The 14,729-nt window shown below is 42.6% G+C and overlaps 1 protein-coding gene across 6 annotated transcripts in view; it reads right to left on the bottom strand.

Annotated features, from left to right (window-relative positions):
• The window catches only part of LOC138526332 (interleukin-1 receptor type 1-like), a 309,422-nt gene that overhangs the window by 140,525 nt on the left and 154,168 nt on the right, over nt 1-14,729 (bottom strand). For all 6 annotated transcript variants that reach the window (XM_069636943.1, XM_069636944.1, XM_069636945.1 and 3 more), the window contains one exon: nt 4,780-4,845. In XM_069636943.1, the coding sequence (XP_069493044.1) occupies nt 4,780-4,845 (66 nt within the window). The remainder of the gene's footprint in view (nt 1-4,779; nt 4,846-14,729) is intronic.

Raw genomic sequence — 14,729 nt, forward strand, 5'->3', positions numbered from 1 at the left:
ATATTTACTCACTAAAAGTTCAAACCAAGATTGCACTGTTGCAAGGTGACCTGTCAATTCTGTACAGTGCAGGGCTCAAGTCAAGAGTACACAGGGGGTGGGGGGGCAAACGGAGTCCACCCACTTTATTCAGAGTGTGGACTCAGTACCCCCCCCTAGCCAAAATGAGAAACAATGAATGTCTCTTTGCATTTATTAATTAAAGACGACCTCACGGATCAAACGGCAGTCAGGTTTGTAGGCCAGAAACTTCACCACTGCACTAAATAACCTGATGAAAATCAACTAAAGATGAAATGTCCCATTTTGGTACTGTAGTCCCAGAGAAAATATTTGTATTGGTTCTTGGAGTTTTAAACCTGCACAACTTTTAACATTCTCAAAAACACCATTAGAAGAAAATATACTCTGTTTTGTGTGCGTTGATTTTACGAAAGGCAAATGCCATTCGTCCCGTGTAATTTGGGTGGTTATGCAAAGCCAATTTAATGAAATGTGCATATTTCACCTTGATATTCTAATTGTTGGAGAGGTTGCATCCCATTGTGTTTGATGAGTCCCCCCACTTCAATTATTAGGACTTGACCCCTGGAGCAGTGGCATTATTCTCTACTTCGATGACCTTTATGTATAACTTGGCCCTTAAGAATGGCATCGTCATGATTTTTTCCCTTCATAGGTAGGGGTGCGTGAGCTAGCCCCATTGTTCGGCCTGGTGTAGGCACTCAGTCACTATTATGAAGGCCTAGGTTGGCGTTTACGTGAATATGATCCCCAGAGTCAATACATGCGTGGTAAGGTGTGTGCCCACTGCTCATGAATTCCTGCAGGTTGCCGACAATGCACTTACTCATACAGAGTTCAGTGGTCATCCATCATCACAACTCCCCCTCCCCCCCCCAACAAGGGCAAGAACACCTTACATAGGGCTGTGTATTATAGGGTTAGATTGTGGATCCTTCTGGCAGCTGACACTTTGAACTTTCATACTGCTTCAAATAATATTTTGAAGCATTTCGGTGGCCATCTCACTGTAACTCTTTTCGTTTAGGGTAGCTTAGTGTCACTGGAGTGACGGGGACTGAATAAGAGTTGGATTGGATTCGTTTTTGAGTGAAGCACTTTCAAGGTAGAGAGAAACTCCACCACCTCACTTTGGGTTGGCCCAACGCTGAGCATTTCCATATCCATTCTTTTTTGGCTTTCAGTAATTTCCCCTAGGTCATTAGGGAATCTTGCCAACTTCTTCCTGAGACTACCTTCACAAAGTCCTGGTTTTTCACCATCGTTACTTTGACTAGCTTGTCTCATTGCTCGGCTTTCCTATGAATTCTATGAGACTTAGGGGCTCTTCCCAGCTCAGGCAATGTTCTGGGGAAGGTGTAAACACCCTTGCACCTTTTTACTCACTGGCCATGAACAGACTTTTCCATATACAGGCAAACTATACACTCTTAAAATGACAGTGGGCTGGTTCAATGTGTTTTTAACCCAAAAGTGTTCAATGTAGTCTAAGGAAATCTTATATAGTGTCTCTTGCCCATAGGCCTCAGGGCACTCACTAAGACTCACAAACAGAAAAAAGAAGGAAAGGAGGATGAGAACAATTTAGGGGATAGAACCCTTGGGAACCTACGATCATAGGTTTATGTAATCAGATTTCCTGTCAAAAATAAAGGTTTTCTAACTTTTTTAAAAAGCGATAGGGATGCACATCTGATGTCTGGGAAAAGTGAATTCCAGAGAGGGGGCCCAGGCATTAAAGCCAGCCCCACAAATCTTTTTTAGAGCGACACATGCTTGGTATAGATCCACACTGTTAGAACATCTGTCTAACAGAAGTTTTTTTACTCTAGAGGAGAGGTACAGCGGGGCTTTGCCTGTCAAGCATTTAAAAAAAAATAGAACAGAGCCCTTACTGGGAGCCAGTGCAATTTTCTATGAGATTCAAAGACCTGTGAACAGCGACTAAGCCCACAGACAGCATGCACCGCTCTATTCTGCGTTATCTGAAGCTTCTTTATATTAGCTCGAGATGTGCCCATCAAAACACTATTGCAGTAGTCAACTTGGTATTCACTATGGCTGCTGCGATCAGAGACCCATTTACTTCAGATAAACACAGGGGGATCTGCCACAGTAAGTGGACATAATAGGAGCATGAGGATGTTTTTTTGAAAGAGGTGAGAATCAAAAAAAAAAAAAAAAAAAACTTGCATTTTAACTGATTCAGAGACTGGGATATTATATTGTTCCTATTCATCATAAAGCATTTATATTTTGCATCTAAATTCTTCAATCTATATTGTGTTCTCTAAATAAGCAACTCTCGCCGAGTCATTTAAAGCTAGGAATTTCAAGGCCAACCACTTCTAAATGGTTTTAAATACTTCATTAACTCTGGCCATATCACCCTTGTACAGCCCAGAAAGTTGAAATACTATCTGGGTGTCGCCTGCATAGTTTGCAAATTTCACCCACAGAGAGTTGAGAAGATTCCATAAAAGTTTAACATATACATTAAAAAAGTAAATGTGACAGCATGATCCCTGCAGGATGCCACAAGTTAAGAGCGTACGCCCCACCACTCCCAACCACGCTTGCCGTCCCAGGACCCAAGAAGGATATGAACCAGGGTGCTGTGACTGGAGAGGAGTTCCCTACATTAACCAGTCCATCAGCCACAGGTCATCATTGACCAAGTTAAAAGCTGATGAAAGGTCCAGGAGAAGGAGCAATGTCACGCTCCCCTCCTCAACGATTCCAATGATATTGGTTTTCAGATCCAAGAGAGCAGTCTGTTCCATAATTTAGGCGTAAATAGACTGCTCATTATCTAGAATGTCATGCTCTTCCACAAACATCAGTTATTGGGAAAAAGGCTCATTTATCAATTATTTTCAGGATAAATAGACATTTGTGATAGGCCGATAATTACCGACCACTCTGGGGTCAAGATTTCCTTTTTTAAAAAAATAAAGGCATAAGCCACGCCTCCTTAATATTCACAGGAACATAAGCTTCTTCAAATGAGTGATTGATGCATCTAGTGACTCAAGGGACAAATGTAGGTGCAAAGTCTTTAAACAATGTGGCTGCAAGGATGCCACCCTTGCATGATGTGGGCTTCATGCATTGAATAGTCTCTAGGACCTCAATTTCAGAGACTTCTCAATAATCGGACGGTGCCCAGTTTTACTTCTTCACAGGATGGCACTGAGGTTTCATTACTAGTCTGAAACATCTTGACCTTATCTTTGATAAGCAGCTGATGCTTTAAAGTCTTCCAAACAAAGCCTTCAAGAATGCGCTGACACCAGACTTTGTCCACGTCAAAAGAGGATTCAACAGAAATCGCTTTTAATTCCTGTACGACTGTAAACAGTCCTTTGGGTTTTGAATTGCCTTTTTTCGACCCTGGCATTAAGAGTAAACCTTTTAGTTGTAAACACTGCAGTGCATTTGCAGGCCAGGGCTGAGACAGAGGAATGGTTCTGCCAGTTTTGTTCAGCCTTTCGTTTCACTCCTTGGGCAAGCAACACCTCTGTTAAACCAGCAATTATGTACGTACACTTTTATTCTGTTTGGCTAGACGAAAGGGGGCCAGTGCATCACAAGCTTCATTCATAGCTGACCAAGTGGAAAGAGTGAACTCAGCAAGAGATATATTCTCCATCAATGATAGTACCATTGGAATTACTATGGAGGTGAAAGCTTCAGGAGTTAACTTTCTTGCACTTGCGAGTTGGAACCAACAGCCTGGCTGGTTTGGGAATGGTGCAGGCAGAGAGTTTCAAAGAGAAGAAAAAAAATTGTCAGACCAAATACACCCTCCCAGGGGAGAGACCAATTTAAGTTGGGAATTTTCCCCAATAAAATCTTCACAGGGCTGTATCTTGGATTGCTGAGAGGAATAGCTTTAGAGGGCAGTAGGTTTGACATTGTGTTCAGTTAGAACACACCGAAGTTGGTGTTCAGCAAAGATATATATATATATATCAGAACAAAGCAAGGCTACCCTGCATCCTAGAAATGTGCATCAACTAGTCACGTGAGGACACATGCTGACTTGCCATAGTTTTACATTCGGGGACTGGACAAGCATTCATGATTTACACTTTGTTCATGTTTGGTATGGGCTTTGAATGAGGAAATTGCTCTCCAACCACGTTTTCGATTTAGTATACTTCAGTTTTGAGCTACGGTGTCTAAATCTTCCATGAAGAGGATGCTTTTATGAAAGTCTAACTGCATATCTTCACAGATTTGACATGATTAATTAATGCTCAATGTTTAGAGTTCACTGTGAGGGGATACATAATGCTTAATACTCAGACATGCAGGATTGTGCCATACCTCATCAAGCGTGCACATACTTAAATTGGCACTATACTGTTATTTGCTCTTCTATATTCCTTAAGCATAAGCCTGCTATTACTTAAAACAAGGCAATAAACCTTTGGTGACTAGAATGGGTGGCATTCTTAATCTTCAGACTTTTCTAAAAATGACACTAGTTCTGCTTTCATGTTCCTCTTAAAAGGTTTCTAAATGGGTGTGTTGGGCTAATACGAACTGAGTGATCAATTTTCAATAGAATTGAGAGACACAGTTTATGAATATGAAGTACACCAAGGGACCCAAGTAAATCAGCACACCTAATTTTACATAGAAAAGGTAGATGTATTTGATCCCACTATGTATCCAATTACATCAAATGTGTATATTTCATGCCACTTAAGTCACTAATGTGAAAAACAAACGTAGTATTTTACTTACCAATCTTCACATACAACTTTTCATTTTTAGGATATATAATCACAGGCTGTGAGTTTTGTGCAGGTGCTGGGGAAAAGAAAAAGTAATATTCAACAAAATCAACAAGCATATCACCATTTGTCATTTTGACAAGCATTTGGAAGAGAATTGACCAAACGTGGTTTAACTATTTTACAGTGTGTGCTAGCACTTTACAAAACAAATTCATACATATTACATGCAATATAGTTTCCGAAATAAGCACAAAATGTGATTTCCTCCATCATTTGTCTTTCCACAAATTAGCAGTAAGGAAAGTACACAGATGTAAGGGCTAAAAATAAAAAGGAACACAGATCGCAGGTTTCATGCATTGCCTAAAATACCACACTACATCAATGACCAGGGTAGGAATTTCTTACATTAGATGGGGCCTGTACACTTTAGGACCCAACCAACATTTTTTTTTTTGATAAGCCTCCCCACTATCAATACCCATCAACTCTTTTCAATGGTCTGAGAACAGTGCAATACTTTCCATTGGGAAGCAGGGGATAGTCTTCTCAAGCAGGGCAATGACAGACCAAGCTTAAGTACTTTAATAAAAGAGACCAAGATTACATGGAGAAACCCGGCTAGATTTATTAGAGAGCTTCTCAAGCACCATGAATGCAGTCAGCACAATTACATCCCAAATCTTAATTGAAACACATTGGTTAATTTTAACAATGGAAATCGGGTGCATAGCATCTCGAGACAAGTGAAAGAAACATGGATTTGGGTAGGTTGGAGAGTTACCACAAGGCCATACTCCAAGCAAGAAATCTATGGGAGAAGAGCTTCTCAGAATGAAACATCCCAGAAAACACAGATCTAAAAATACTTGCCAGAACAACCCCCAAACCACAAAGTCTAAGCCTTCAAAGCACCTTGAAAATGAGCATCTCAAGCTTCTGCTTAAAAAACCGCCATTGGAGCCAATGCACAAGCATATTATAGACATTTAGCAAACCTGGAGGAGAAGGAGCTTGGTGCATTTAGTGATGTGTGGTGGGGGGGGCAGGGAGTGAGAGCTTATTTAACGAGTTGTACCAGAATTGACGAATAGATAACCATACACCTCTGTATTATACTAAATGTGTAAGAGTGGAGTATAGTTTCAGCTATGCGTGTGCTCTTGTAGCAATCTGGCATGCTTTTTCCTTTCCTTATGTAGGAGTGACTGCTCAAGCCCCCACCCAGACTGCCTGGAAGACCTGCACGAGGCCCATCTCTGGAAACGGCCAAATGTGCATCTTCTGCACCTTATGTAAGCAGCTGCATATTAGAAGTATGTGTCTCACTTTTGGACATTGCCTGCTAGAAGGCCTGAGAAAATACCTGAGAAGAACAAAACTTATTGTCCAGCAGAACGGCAATGTCACTAGGTCCTGTTAACCTGTGCTTTCTGTGGGTGTCTAAGATTCTCTTTGATGATCAAAGCAAGGGAGTGGAATGGGGGAATCAGCCTATTGTCACTGTCCACACATCAGGTGTTGCCAAGAGAGGAAGCAGAGTGGACTACCCCTTTGGTAGAGTCGTACTCTGTTAAAACTGTCCATCTGTCGCCCCCACTTACCCCCCCCCCACTCACATCTCCAGTGTCCGCCCTTCTTTATGAAAGGACAACCAGTCCGCGCAAAAGATGTAAATAACAAACATACCTTTAAGCAGATTCTCCTGCCAATGTGCATTGCAGCATTATGCAGTATAGCCCATGTTCAAATGTATAGTGTATTGATTCTAGCCGAAGGTGGTTGTCCTCCCCATTTAAGTTTACTAAGTAAGCTTGCGAGTTGAGTGGAAAAATACTTTGTTAAATGGGATGGTATTGCCTGGAATAGGTGTAGCTATTTGGGTACGATGACCATTTTCCTCTTTTCTACATCACCATTTTTCTACTTTGTTCTCTTCCTCTCTACTCACGTCTTGTCCCTCTAATGGTCACACACACACACTTAGCTTCTCCAAACTCTACTCTCCATTCTTCTCTGCTCTCTAAGCTGTACTAGTCCTCTCCTCCCACTTTAACTTTCCTTTTGCACTCTGACTCGTACCATCAATAACCTAACCTCTCGCTCTTACCAATACTCACTTTCCATCAACTATTCGCTCACTCATACAAACAGGTACCGCTCTCTCATGCAACCAACACCTCACCTGAAACAATCTCCAATACAGTCCTCCCAACCCTCTGCTACACCATCCCCCCCTGCCTAGACTCTTGGGCCACCTCGACACCTTTCCTCACCCGAGCAACCCACACTTCCATTGGGTTTTTAATACCACAGATGTCCTTTTCCTTGGGGCCAATCTGAGGAATCTACGATCACTGCACCGCCCATAATGTTGACAATTAAAATTGCTGACCCTTATGGCGCGGCTATCACAGATCACTGTGCGCTGCATCTCCCGCAACTGCCTCCCCCTACCCACTTACATTTTCAGCGGCACAACGTGAAGTGTGCCACCGTCTCACCCCTGTCCCTCCAGCATCAGTTCTTGCCCACCAACACGGGTCATAACTTGCATTGCAGGGTCCTTTTTTCTTTTCTTTATTGTCCCCACCGCTCCCATCTAATGGAAGCATGGGACACCCCTGCAATCCCTGACCCCCACAAAAGGCAGCCGAGGACACTCCCGCCCCCATTAGTGAGTGTAGTGGGGGGGGTCAGCATTTTATTACTGGGCAAAGGCATAGTAATGAAAGGGTCAAAATTTTCAGGGCAAAATTTTAGTATTGTTCCAATCTGAGCTGGTCTTTCACCTCTGGTTTGTGCGACAGGGAACCGCTTTCGTTCATATCTTTCACGTTAGTCTCTGGTGTGTGTTCCAGTGACAGCGCCAATGCTGCAAAGATGGAGTTCAGTTTCACCGTGTACCTGGTTTGCAGGGCTCTTGCTGATGTTTCCATCATATTGGTGAAGTCGGAGTTTCTCCTAGAGTGCTGCAAGCTTTTGTAGCACTTCCTAGTCCTGAAATGAGAGAAACAGAACTCTGGCCAGAACAAGGTACTTCAGGCATTTGTACCTTCCACCTGTAACAAGGCACTTGAAGAGGTAGAGAGTCTGGTCCAACCAATTCCCTCACCCCTCCTCGGGGTCAGGGCTGATCCTGGTGAAAACCCTGGTTAGCCTGTTCCAGGTTGAGAGGGGCACTTATTCCTCCCCGACAGGGTCAAAGCCCATGCCCCGTTACATACCTCCACCCTCCCCTAGTCTTGCCCACAACCTAGCCGACAAGGTAGCTCTTGATCTGACACGTTTTCCCCTTTCCAATTTTATATAAATTCTTCCTGCTGGTTGAACAGAGAGAAATCGGGGTTAATATAAAGATCTTCTAGGGCCACTAGATTGGCATGGATGGCTGATCATCTGATTCCAGAGTTCAGTGGTGTCTTTGCTGGTAGTATGGAAAGGTGGTATTTTTGAGCTGCCCCACCATTAATATAAACTGTAAATGTTTGAGAGTCCAAGGACTCTCTTCTGAACATCGCCAGAAGCTACTCTCTCGATTACTTCCATTTCTGGGCCAGGTTCTGGTAGTGACTCTTCCGGGTATCTGGGATTCAAGAGTCAGAATTCCATGGGTTCTTCCTTCTGCTGCTTTGGCCAACATCTAGCTACATGCCCTGGATTCCCACAAGCACAGCACTGTATTCCCAATTCTGGATATGGAGTGGATGATGGTAGACGGCCAACTTCGTGGCAGGGAAGTAGACCCTTAGCCTCTGAGGTAGTCTGTTGAGGACTACTTCCTCACGGCTGGGCTCTACTCCTGTTCCACTCCCAGGTGTTACCTCATTTGGTTTCTTGGTGCTCAAATATTGATCTCAGGAATTCTTTGTGCATTGGCACTTTTGATAGCCTCTTAGTGGGATGAGTGTGCAGTTGAGAGACTACCTTTTGTAGATATGGGAGCAGAATGAAATGTTCCAACACAAACATCTCCTTGCTGTCTTCTTGCCTTTTGTCATTTATTGACTAAAATAACTCACCGATGGACATCTGTCGGGGGAGTTTCGCCATGTCACAATCGAAAATGCCAGAGTTGTATCCTGCAATGCTCGTTACCCTGACATAGTCCCTCCAAGATTCGCTGCTTAAGATCTTCATATGGGAGTATCAATTCAGATTGAGCTTGGCAGGCCTGTTGCGCTTCACCCGTGAGTAGCAGTCTTTAAACCAAACCCATGGCTCCATTAGACACATGGCTGTTACAGGTTTGAACTTTATGAAAAAAGCAGCTGGGTCCTCTCCACTGCTTAGGTGTTTTACAACTGCAGGTGGTTTTACAGGTTGTACTCGTCTCTCTGCAATGGCTCCATGTAAGGCTATCGTCTCCCGATATTGAGTCATGTCCAATTGACCCGCCAAGTCTTTAAATAGGTCTTCTATATTCATAGCTTAGTTGTCTGGGGACTCTTCAGATGCTTCCAGTGGGGACTCCGCATATTCTTCCTCATTTAATTTAGGTTAATCTCTCCACTGTAGAAAGCTGCGAGTGTCGACACCAGTCAACCTACTCCCATTAGCTTCCGCTTTCTGTATCAGACTGGATTTCACACCAGCCTGCCTGATTATTTTCCAAAAGATGACACTTCAAATCCTTAGCCAGGCTTGCAGATATCCTGGGCTCATCTAACTGTTTAGTTATGGTTGGGCCCTGCCAATTCTCAGGAATCATCGGACCCTTCTTTTGGGCTTGTCAGTTTATTTCCAGATCGATCTAACAAGCGGTTCAGTGGCTGTGGTTCCCCAAGGAATCCCCTGCCTCGGATCTTTTGTGCATTTCTTCCTGTGGGTGGCCTCTGTATCTGGACCTAAACAATCCCACAATGACACCTTGTGTCACAAGTAGCTTTAAGAATATCCAGACTCCCGAGTATGGTTCAATGGTTTTTATGTTTGTAGAGCTGAAGTAATTCAGAAACTGAACGATATGTAAACATATTGTGGCACACTAAGGGCCTTACTTCTCGTCTCCCATGGACTTCCCACCTCCCTGCCCTCCACTACTTTGCTCCTTTTCCCCTCTACTCTACAACTCCCCACTACTACCCACCCCACCCACTTCCATCCACGTTACTCACTCACTTGCACTCCTACTCTCTCCAACCCCTCCACCCCCACTCACCTTCCAACAACCATTCACACACAGGTTCTTCACCTGCAACAATCTCCAACAGTCCTCTCAATGCTCAGATTCACCATCCTGCCTCCTCCTGGTCTCTAGTCTGCCTCCATTCCACATGACTGCATCGGGGCACCCTACACCATGTCTTATGCAGGGTTTTTATACCCCAGGCTTCCTGGTGGTCGTTCCCGCCCCTTCAGTTTGTTCGAAAAAGAATTGGGGCTCTTAGTCGTCCTTAGAGTAGGGCCACAGCAACAGAAAGCTTTACAATTTCTGCTTAGCCCATCTCCTTTCCATTCATAGCATTTGCCTCCCTGATTTAATCTCAGTGACTGCATCATTGCAAAGATACAGTGATCTATGTTTCACTGTATAGATAGAAACATCAGCAAGAGCCATACAAACCATCACCACTGAAGTCAGTGAGTTTTTCTCTCAAAACGCAGGGACTTCGGTTGCAGTCCTTCCTGGTACACAGAGATGAAAGAAACAGAACTTCGACCAGAAGGTACTTCAGGCATTGGGTGATGGGCAGTGGTACCTTCCACCTTTAACAAGGCACAAAGGAGCATGAGGGGTACATACTGAGCCCCTCAACTCACCCAGTCTCTCGAGCAGAACTTGATCTTGGAAAACCCCTGGTAGACCTTCTGCATCAGGAAAGGGTTCCTTACCCCCCCCCCCTCCACCCATCCCCCTGACAGGGTCATGGTCTCACCCTTTTACAGTGGTTATTAACATTTATTCGAGAATGGAAAAGCAGTTCACTTAGTAGTGCACTTCAACCACCAGACCCATGAAGTCTTGCAGGACTAAAGCAAGTCAACTGCAATTTGTTAACATCTGCAACCTCCCCCCACAGCAGGCTACTGTGGACGACAATTCCTTAGTCACAGCTTACAATTGTAACATGTTCTGGGCTGTTATCTAGAAAACAAACCAGCAGGGATGACGCTTAAGCCGTTACAACTGAAAGGAAATCATTTTCAATCTCTGATCAAGAAGGCAACATCTGTCAGTTTGTCTCCCCACCTTCCTTGAAAGTAAGATTATCCAGGCAACAAGGACACAAATGTACATCTTCACAAACCAAACAGAATACTGCATCAACCCAAGCTACAAAAAAAAAAAAAAAAAAAGCTGTAAGGGTGGGATACTTGTAAATTTCGCAATGCCAATATACTGCACTTCAGTCTACAAAGCATCCTTGTCCAGCAGCCAGAGGACCCCTCAGTCTGACTCCTACAAGGTCTTGGAATATAACCGCACTCCGAGACTCAGAAAGCTGCATTTGCTGAATATGGGGGCATGTTAAAGTTTGAAATAGTGTGTTCCAATCCAAAGCCATAAGCTGATACCTAAGCCTATAACAGTCCTAACCCGGAGGGAAAAGCGACTGGCGGGAAGGGCCCAAAAAAGGAAAGCCAAAGCGTTAGCCTTAATAAAAAAACAGGCTAGGATTGTACAAGTTGAGAAATCTAATGTAATACCAGTCACCTTTGAGAATGAGGAGATAATAAATCTTTCTCAGCTGGATGATGAATCCAGGGTATTATTAGATATCAATCCCCCTGAGAAGAACAATGAGAAAAATAAGGAGGGGAAAATAAATAATAATAATAAAAAAAAAAAGGTGAATGTACATATGAATGAGGAACAGATTGATTGCCAATCTAACTCATCTTGTTTTAATCCCCCGGAATCCATAAGTGGGGGTTCACAAATGTCCCTCTCTCAATTCTATCCTATAAGTAAGAAACAAACTTCTTCTAGCAAAGTGAAAACTAATGCCACTGTATCTAGGGACTCTAAGATACAATCGGCTAAACTGGAAACCTCTCACCATTTTTCTTCCGACGAACCCTGGATGTTGGGTGTATTGGGTGGGGACTTGTTGCGATCCCAGGAACCTAAGGAGGACCCTATAGTTGATCCGGGGTCCAATAATCCACCTCCCATAGTCAAGTCATCTAATGAAAATACTAATCTGACATTGGCGGAAACGACAAATCATAAAATGGTAGATTCTCCCATTAACATTCATAAGACGGTTCATAATGAATTTGAATCCATACGCGAACCTCCATACATACTTGGCTGGGAGAGTGATCCGAATGTTAATGTTAAACAAAACTTGAATCGCTCTTCCCTGCTAAAAGCTTTCCACACAATACCTTGCCTGCGAACTCTGAGATCTGATGATATAGACTGGGTAAGACCTGCAGATAAAAACCTGTGGCCTATATTCAAGACTGATTATGAAACTTATCTGGGAACAGAAGGAAAACTTTGTTTCCATTGGCTTAACTCCTTTTTTGATCCAATCTGATGAAGATGCAAGGGTCTTTTTGGATAGGCCACTGGTACCAACATCCACAATTGACCAGAAAATGATGCAATCAATGCCACAACAAATTAGTGGTGATCTGGTCCGACAGATAATAGCAATGGCTGCTGCATTGTCGGGCATACACTCAGCCTCGCAATTAACAGCGACGAATCCATCTTCCTAGCCCGGCATATCATCAACAATCATTTGTATGTTTGTCTTGGAATTGTTGTGGGCTTGCGAACTTTAATAGATGGTGGGGTTCATGCGAGAGCGACAAGATCCCTGCTATAGTTCTACTACAGGAAACTATGTATGTATCTCAATTATCTGTCGAAGGTTTTGTCTGTTACTCACAACCTGCTACTCGAGGGAATAAGGGTCGGCCCTCAGGTGGCCTAGCAATTTTAGTAAATAACGCCTGTAAATCCCCAACCAGGCTGGTTTATAAAGATTCCAATGTATTAGTTATAGAACTATTCCCTGTATCTCCACAGGATCAACATATCATTTTTATGTGCATCTATTGGAATAGAAAGCTAATAATGCTTAATAATATCATCGATATTCTTGATTCCATCTTAGAAGGTATCTTCATACACCATGAGGAAGTTGGTGTGGTGGTGGGGGGTGATTTTAATTCCTCCTGTTTAATCCACAATATAGACCCGGGACAGCAATCCCATACAGATACTACATCTGCTATGAATGGGAGAAAATGGGTGGAGTTCTTTCTTAATTGGGATATTCAGATAATTCCCACTGGAATGATGGATCTCACTTATACATGGTCTAGGGGAGGACATCATTCTTATATTGATCATTTTTTTAAATCATCTAATCTTTGTCTGGAAATTGACACTGTAAATGTTTTAAACTTGGGCTTTAGTGACCATAATGCGATATTGATAAAGCTAAAAATCGAAGGTTGGGGATTGACTTCTAATCGTTCTCTACAAATGGTTGAGAATGACAGAGCGGGCATATCTGTGAGGTGGAACCCTCTTGTATGCCATCAGCTATCAGAGCGACTCAGAGATGACCTTGATTTGAATCCATTAGTGACTGAGAGTGACTCTTTATATATAGATCAATTTATCTCAAAGAGGATCGAATTCCATTTACTACAAATAGCTAAACAAAGAAAATCGGCACTGGATGTAAAACATCATGTACATAAATTTGATATTGAGATCTTTAAATTAAAGAAGCTAAGAAACTTTAAACTACGACATCTATCTAGGTTATCTCTGGAATCTACACAATACTACTCTCATAAAAGGGCAATCCTTGCTACACATAAAACTGCTGTCAAAAATCTAAAAACACAACTTTATGTGAAAGATAATCAGAACATGATGTATCATATTTTGAAAAACGACACACGCAAAATATGGTCCTTATTAAGACTGATTAACGGCGATAATGTGGGGTTGAAAGAAAATGCCATCTCAGCGGATCAGTGGGCAAACTACATTAGGCTGAAATACGAGTTACCTTTAGTATTCCACAACAACTCCAAAACTGTAATTCAAAATACAATACCTACTCGCTCCCCTTGGAGCACTGAAGATGTAACACGTGCAATTAAGAAACTAAATCCTTCAAGGGCTATGGGACCTGATGGCATCCCTGCTTGTCTTTTTCGATCGGATATCCATTTGTGGGCTACCATTTTAAAAAACAAATTTGATGTGATATTTTCTTCTCAAGCAATTCCTAGTTCATGGTGTTCAGCTACTGTCATCCCCATATATAAAAAAGGCCCTATTAATGACCCTGGTAACTTTCGCCCGATTGCGCTAACTGACGCATCCTCTAAGGTATTCTCCCAACTGATCCTTGAAGAAATGCAAGTCTATATGAGAACCAATGCCATCCTGTCAAAATTTCAAACTGGTTTTCGTCAGAACATGGGATGCTCTCTTAATGCTTTACTGATATCTCACATCGAGTGGAACTCCAAACATAACAACACAGGTGCTGTCTATATGGCAGCTCTCGATCTGAGTTCAGCATTCGATACCGTGCTAAGGGAGCTCCTGTGGCGGAAGATGGAGGTGTTGGGTTTCCCGGCTTATTTGATCGCATTAATACGGCTTCTCCATACAGACACAACCTACAGAGTGCGCCTTAATAAAGAAGGTATGCTAACTGACAAAATTCCATCGAAAATTGGATTGAAACAAGGTTGTACTCTGGCTGCCGTACTGTTTAATCTGTATACTTGTGACATAGAGGAATGTTGGACAAAAGAAGTCATCTATCCAATCTTAATTGGTAGTACAAGACTGAACTATATTGGTTTTGCTGATGACATTCTTATTTTAGATAGAACACCATTTGGTCTCCAGCATAAACTAAATGCTTTCATCCGCTATGCTAATATTCATAACTTGAGAATCAATCACCACAAATCACGAATTATCATCTTTAGGGATGGTTATAAAAAGAGCTGCCCATACAC

This window comes from Ambystoma mexicanum, chromosome 7p, assembly GCF_040938575.1.
Source record: "Ambystoma mexicanum isolate Mex_15411 chromosome 7p, UKY_AmexF1_1, whole genome shotgun sequence".
Lineage (NCBI taxonomy): Eukaryota > Metazoa > Chordata > Amphibia > Caudata > Ambystomatidae > Ambystoma > Ambystoma mexicanum.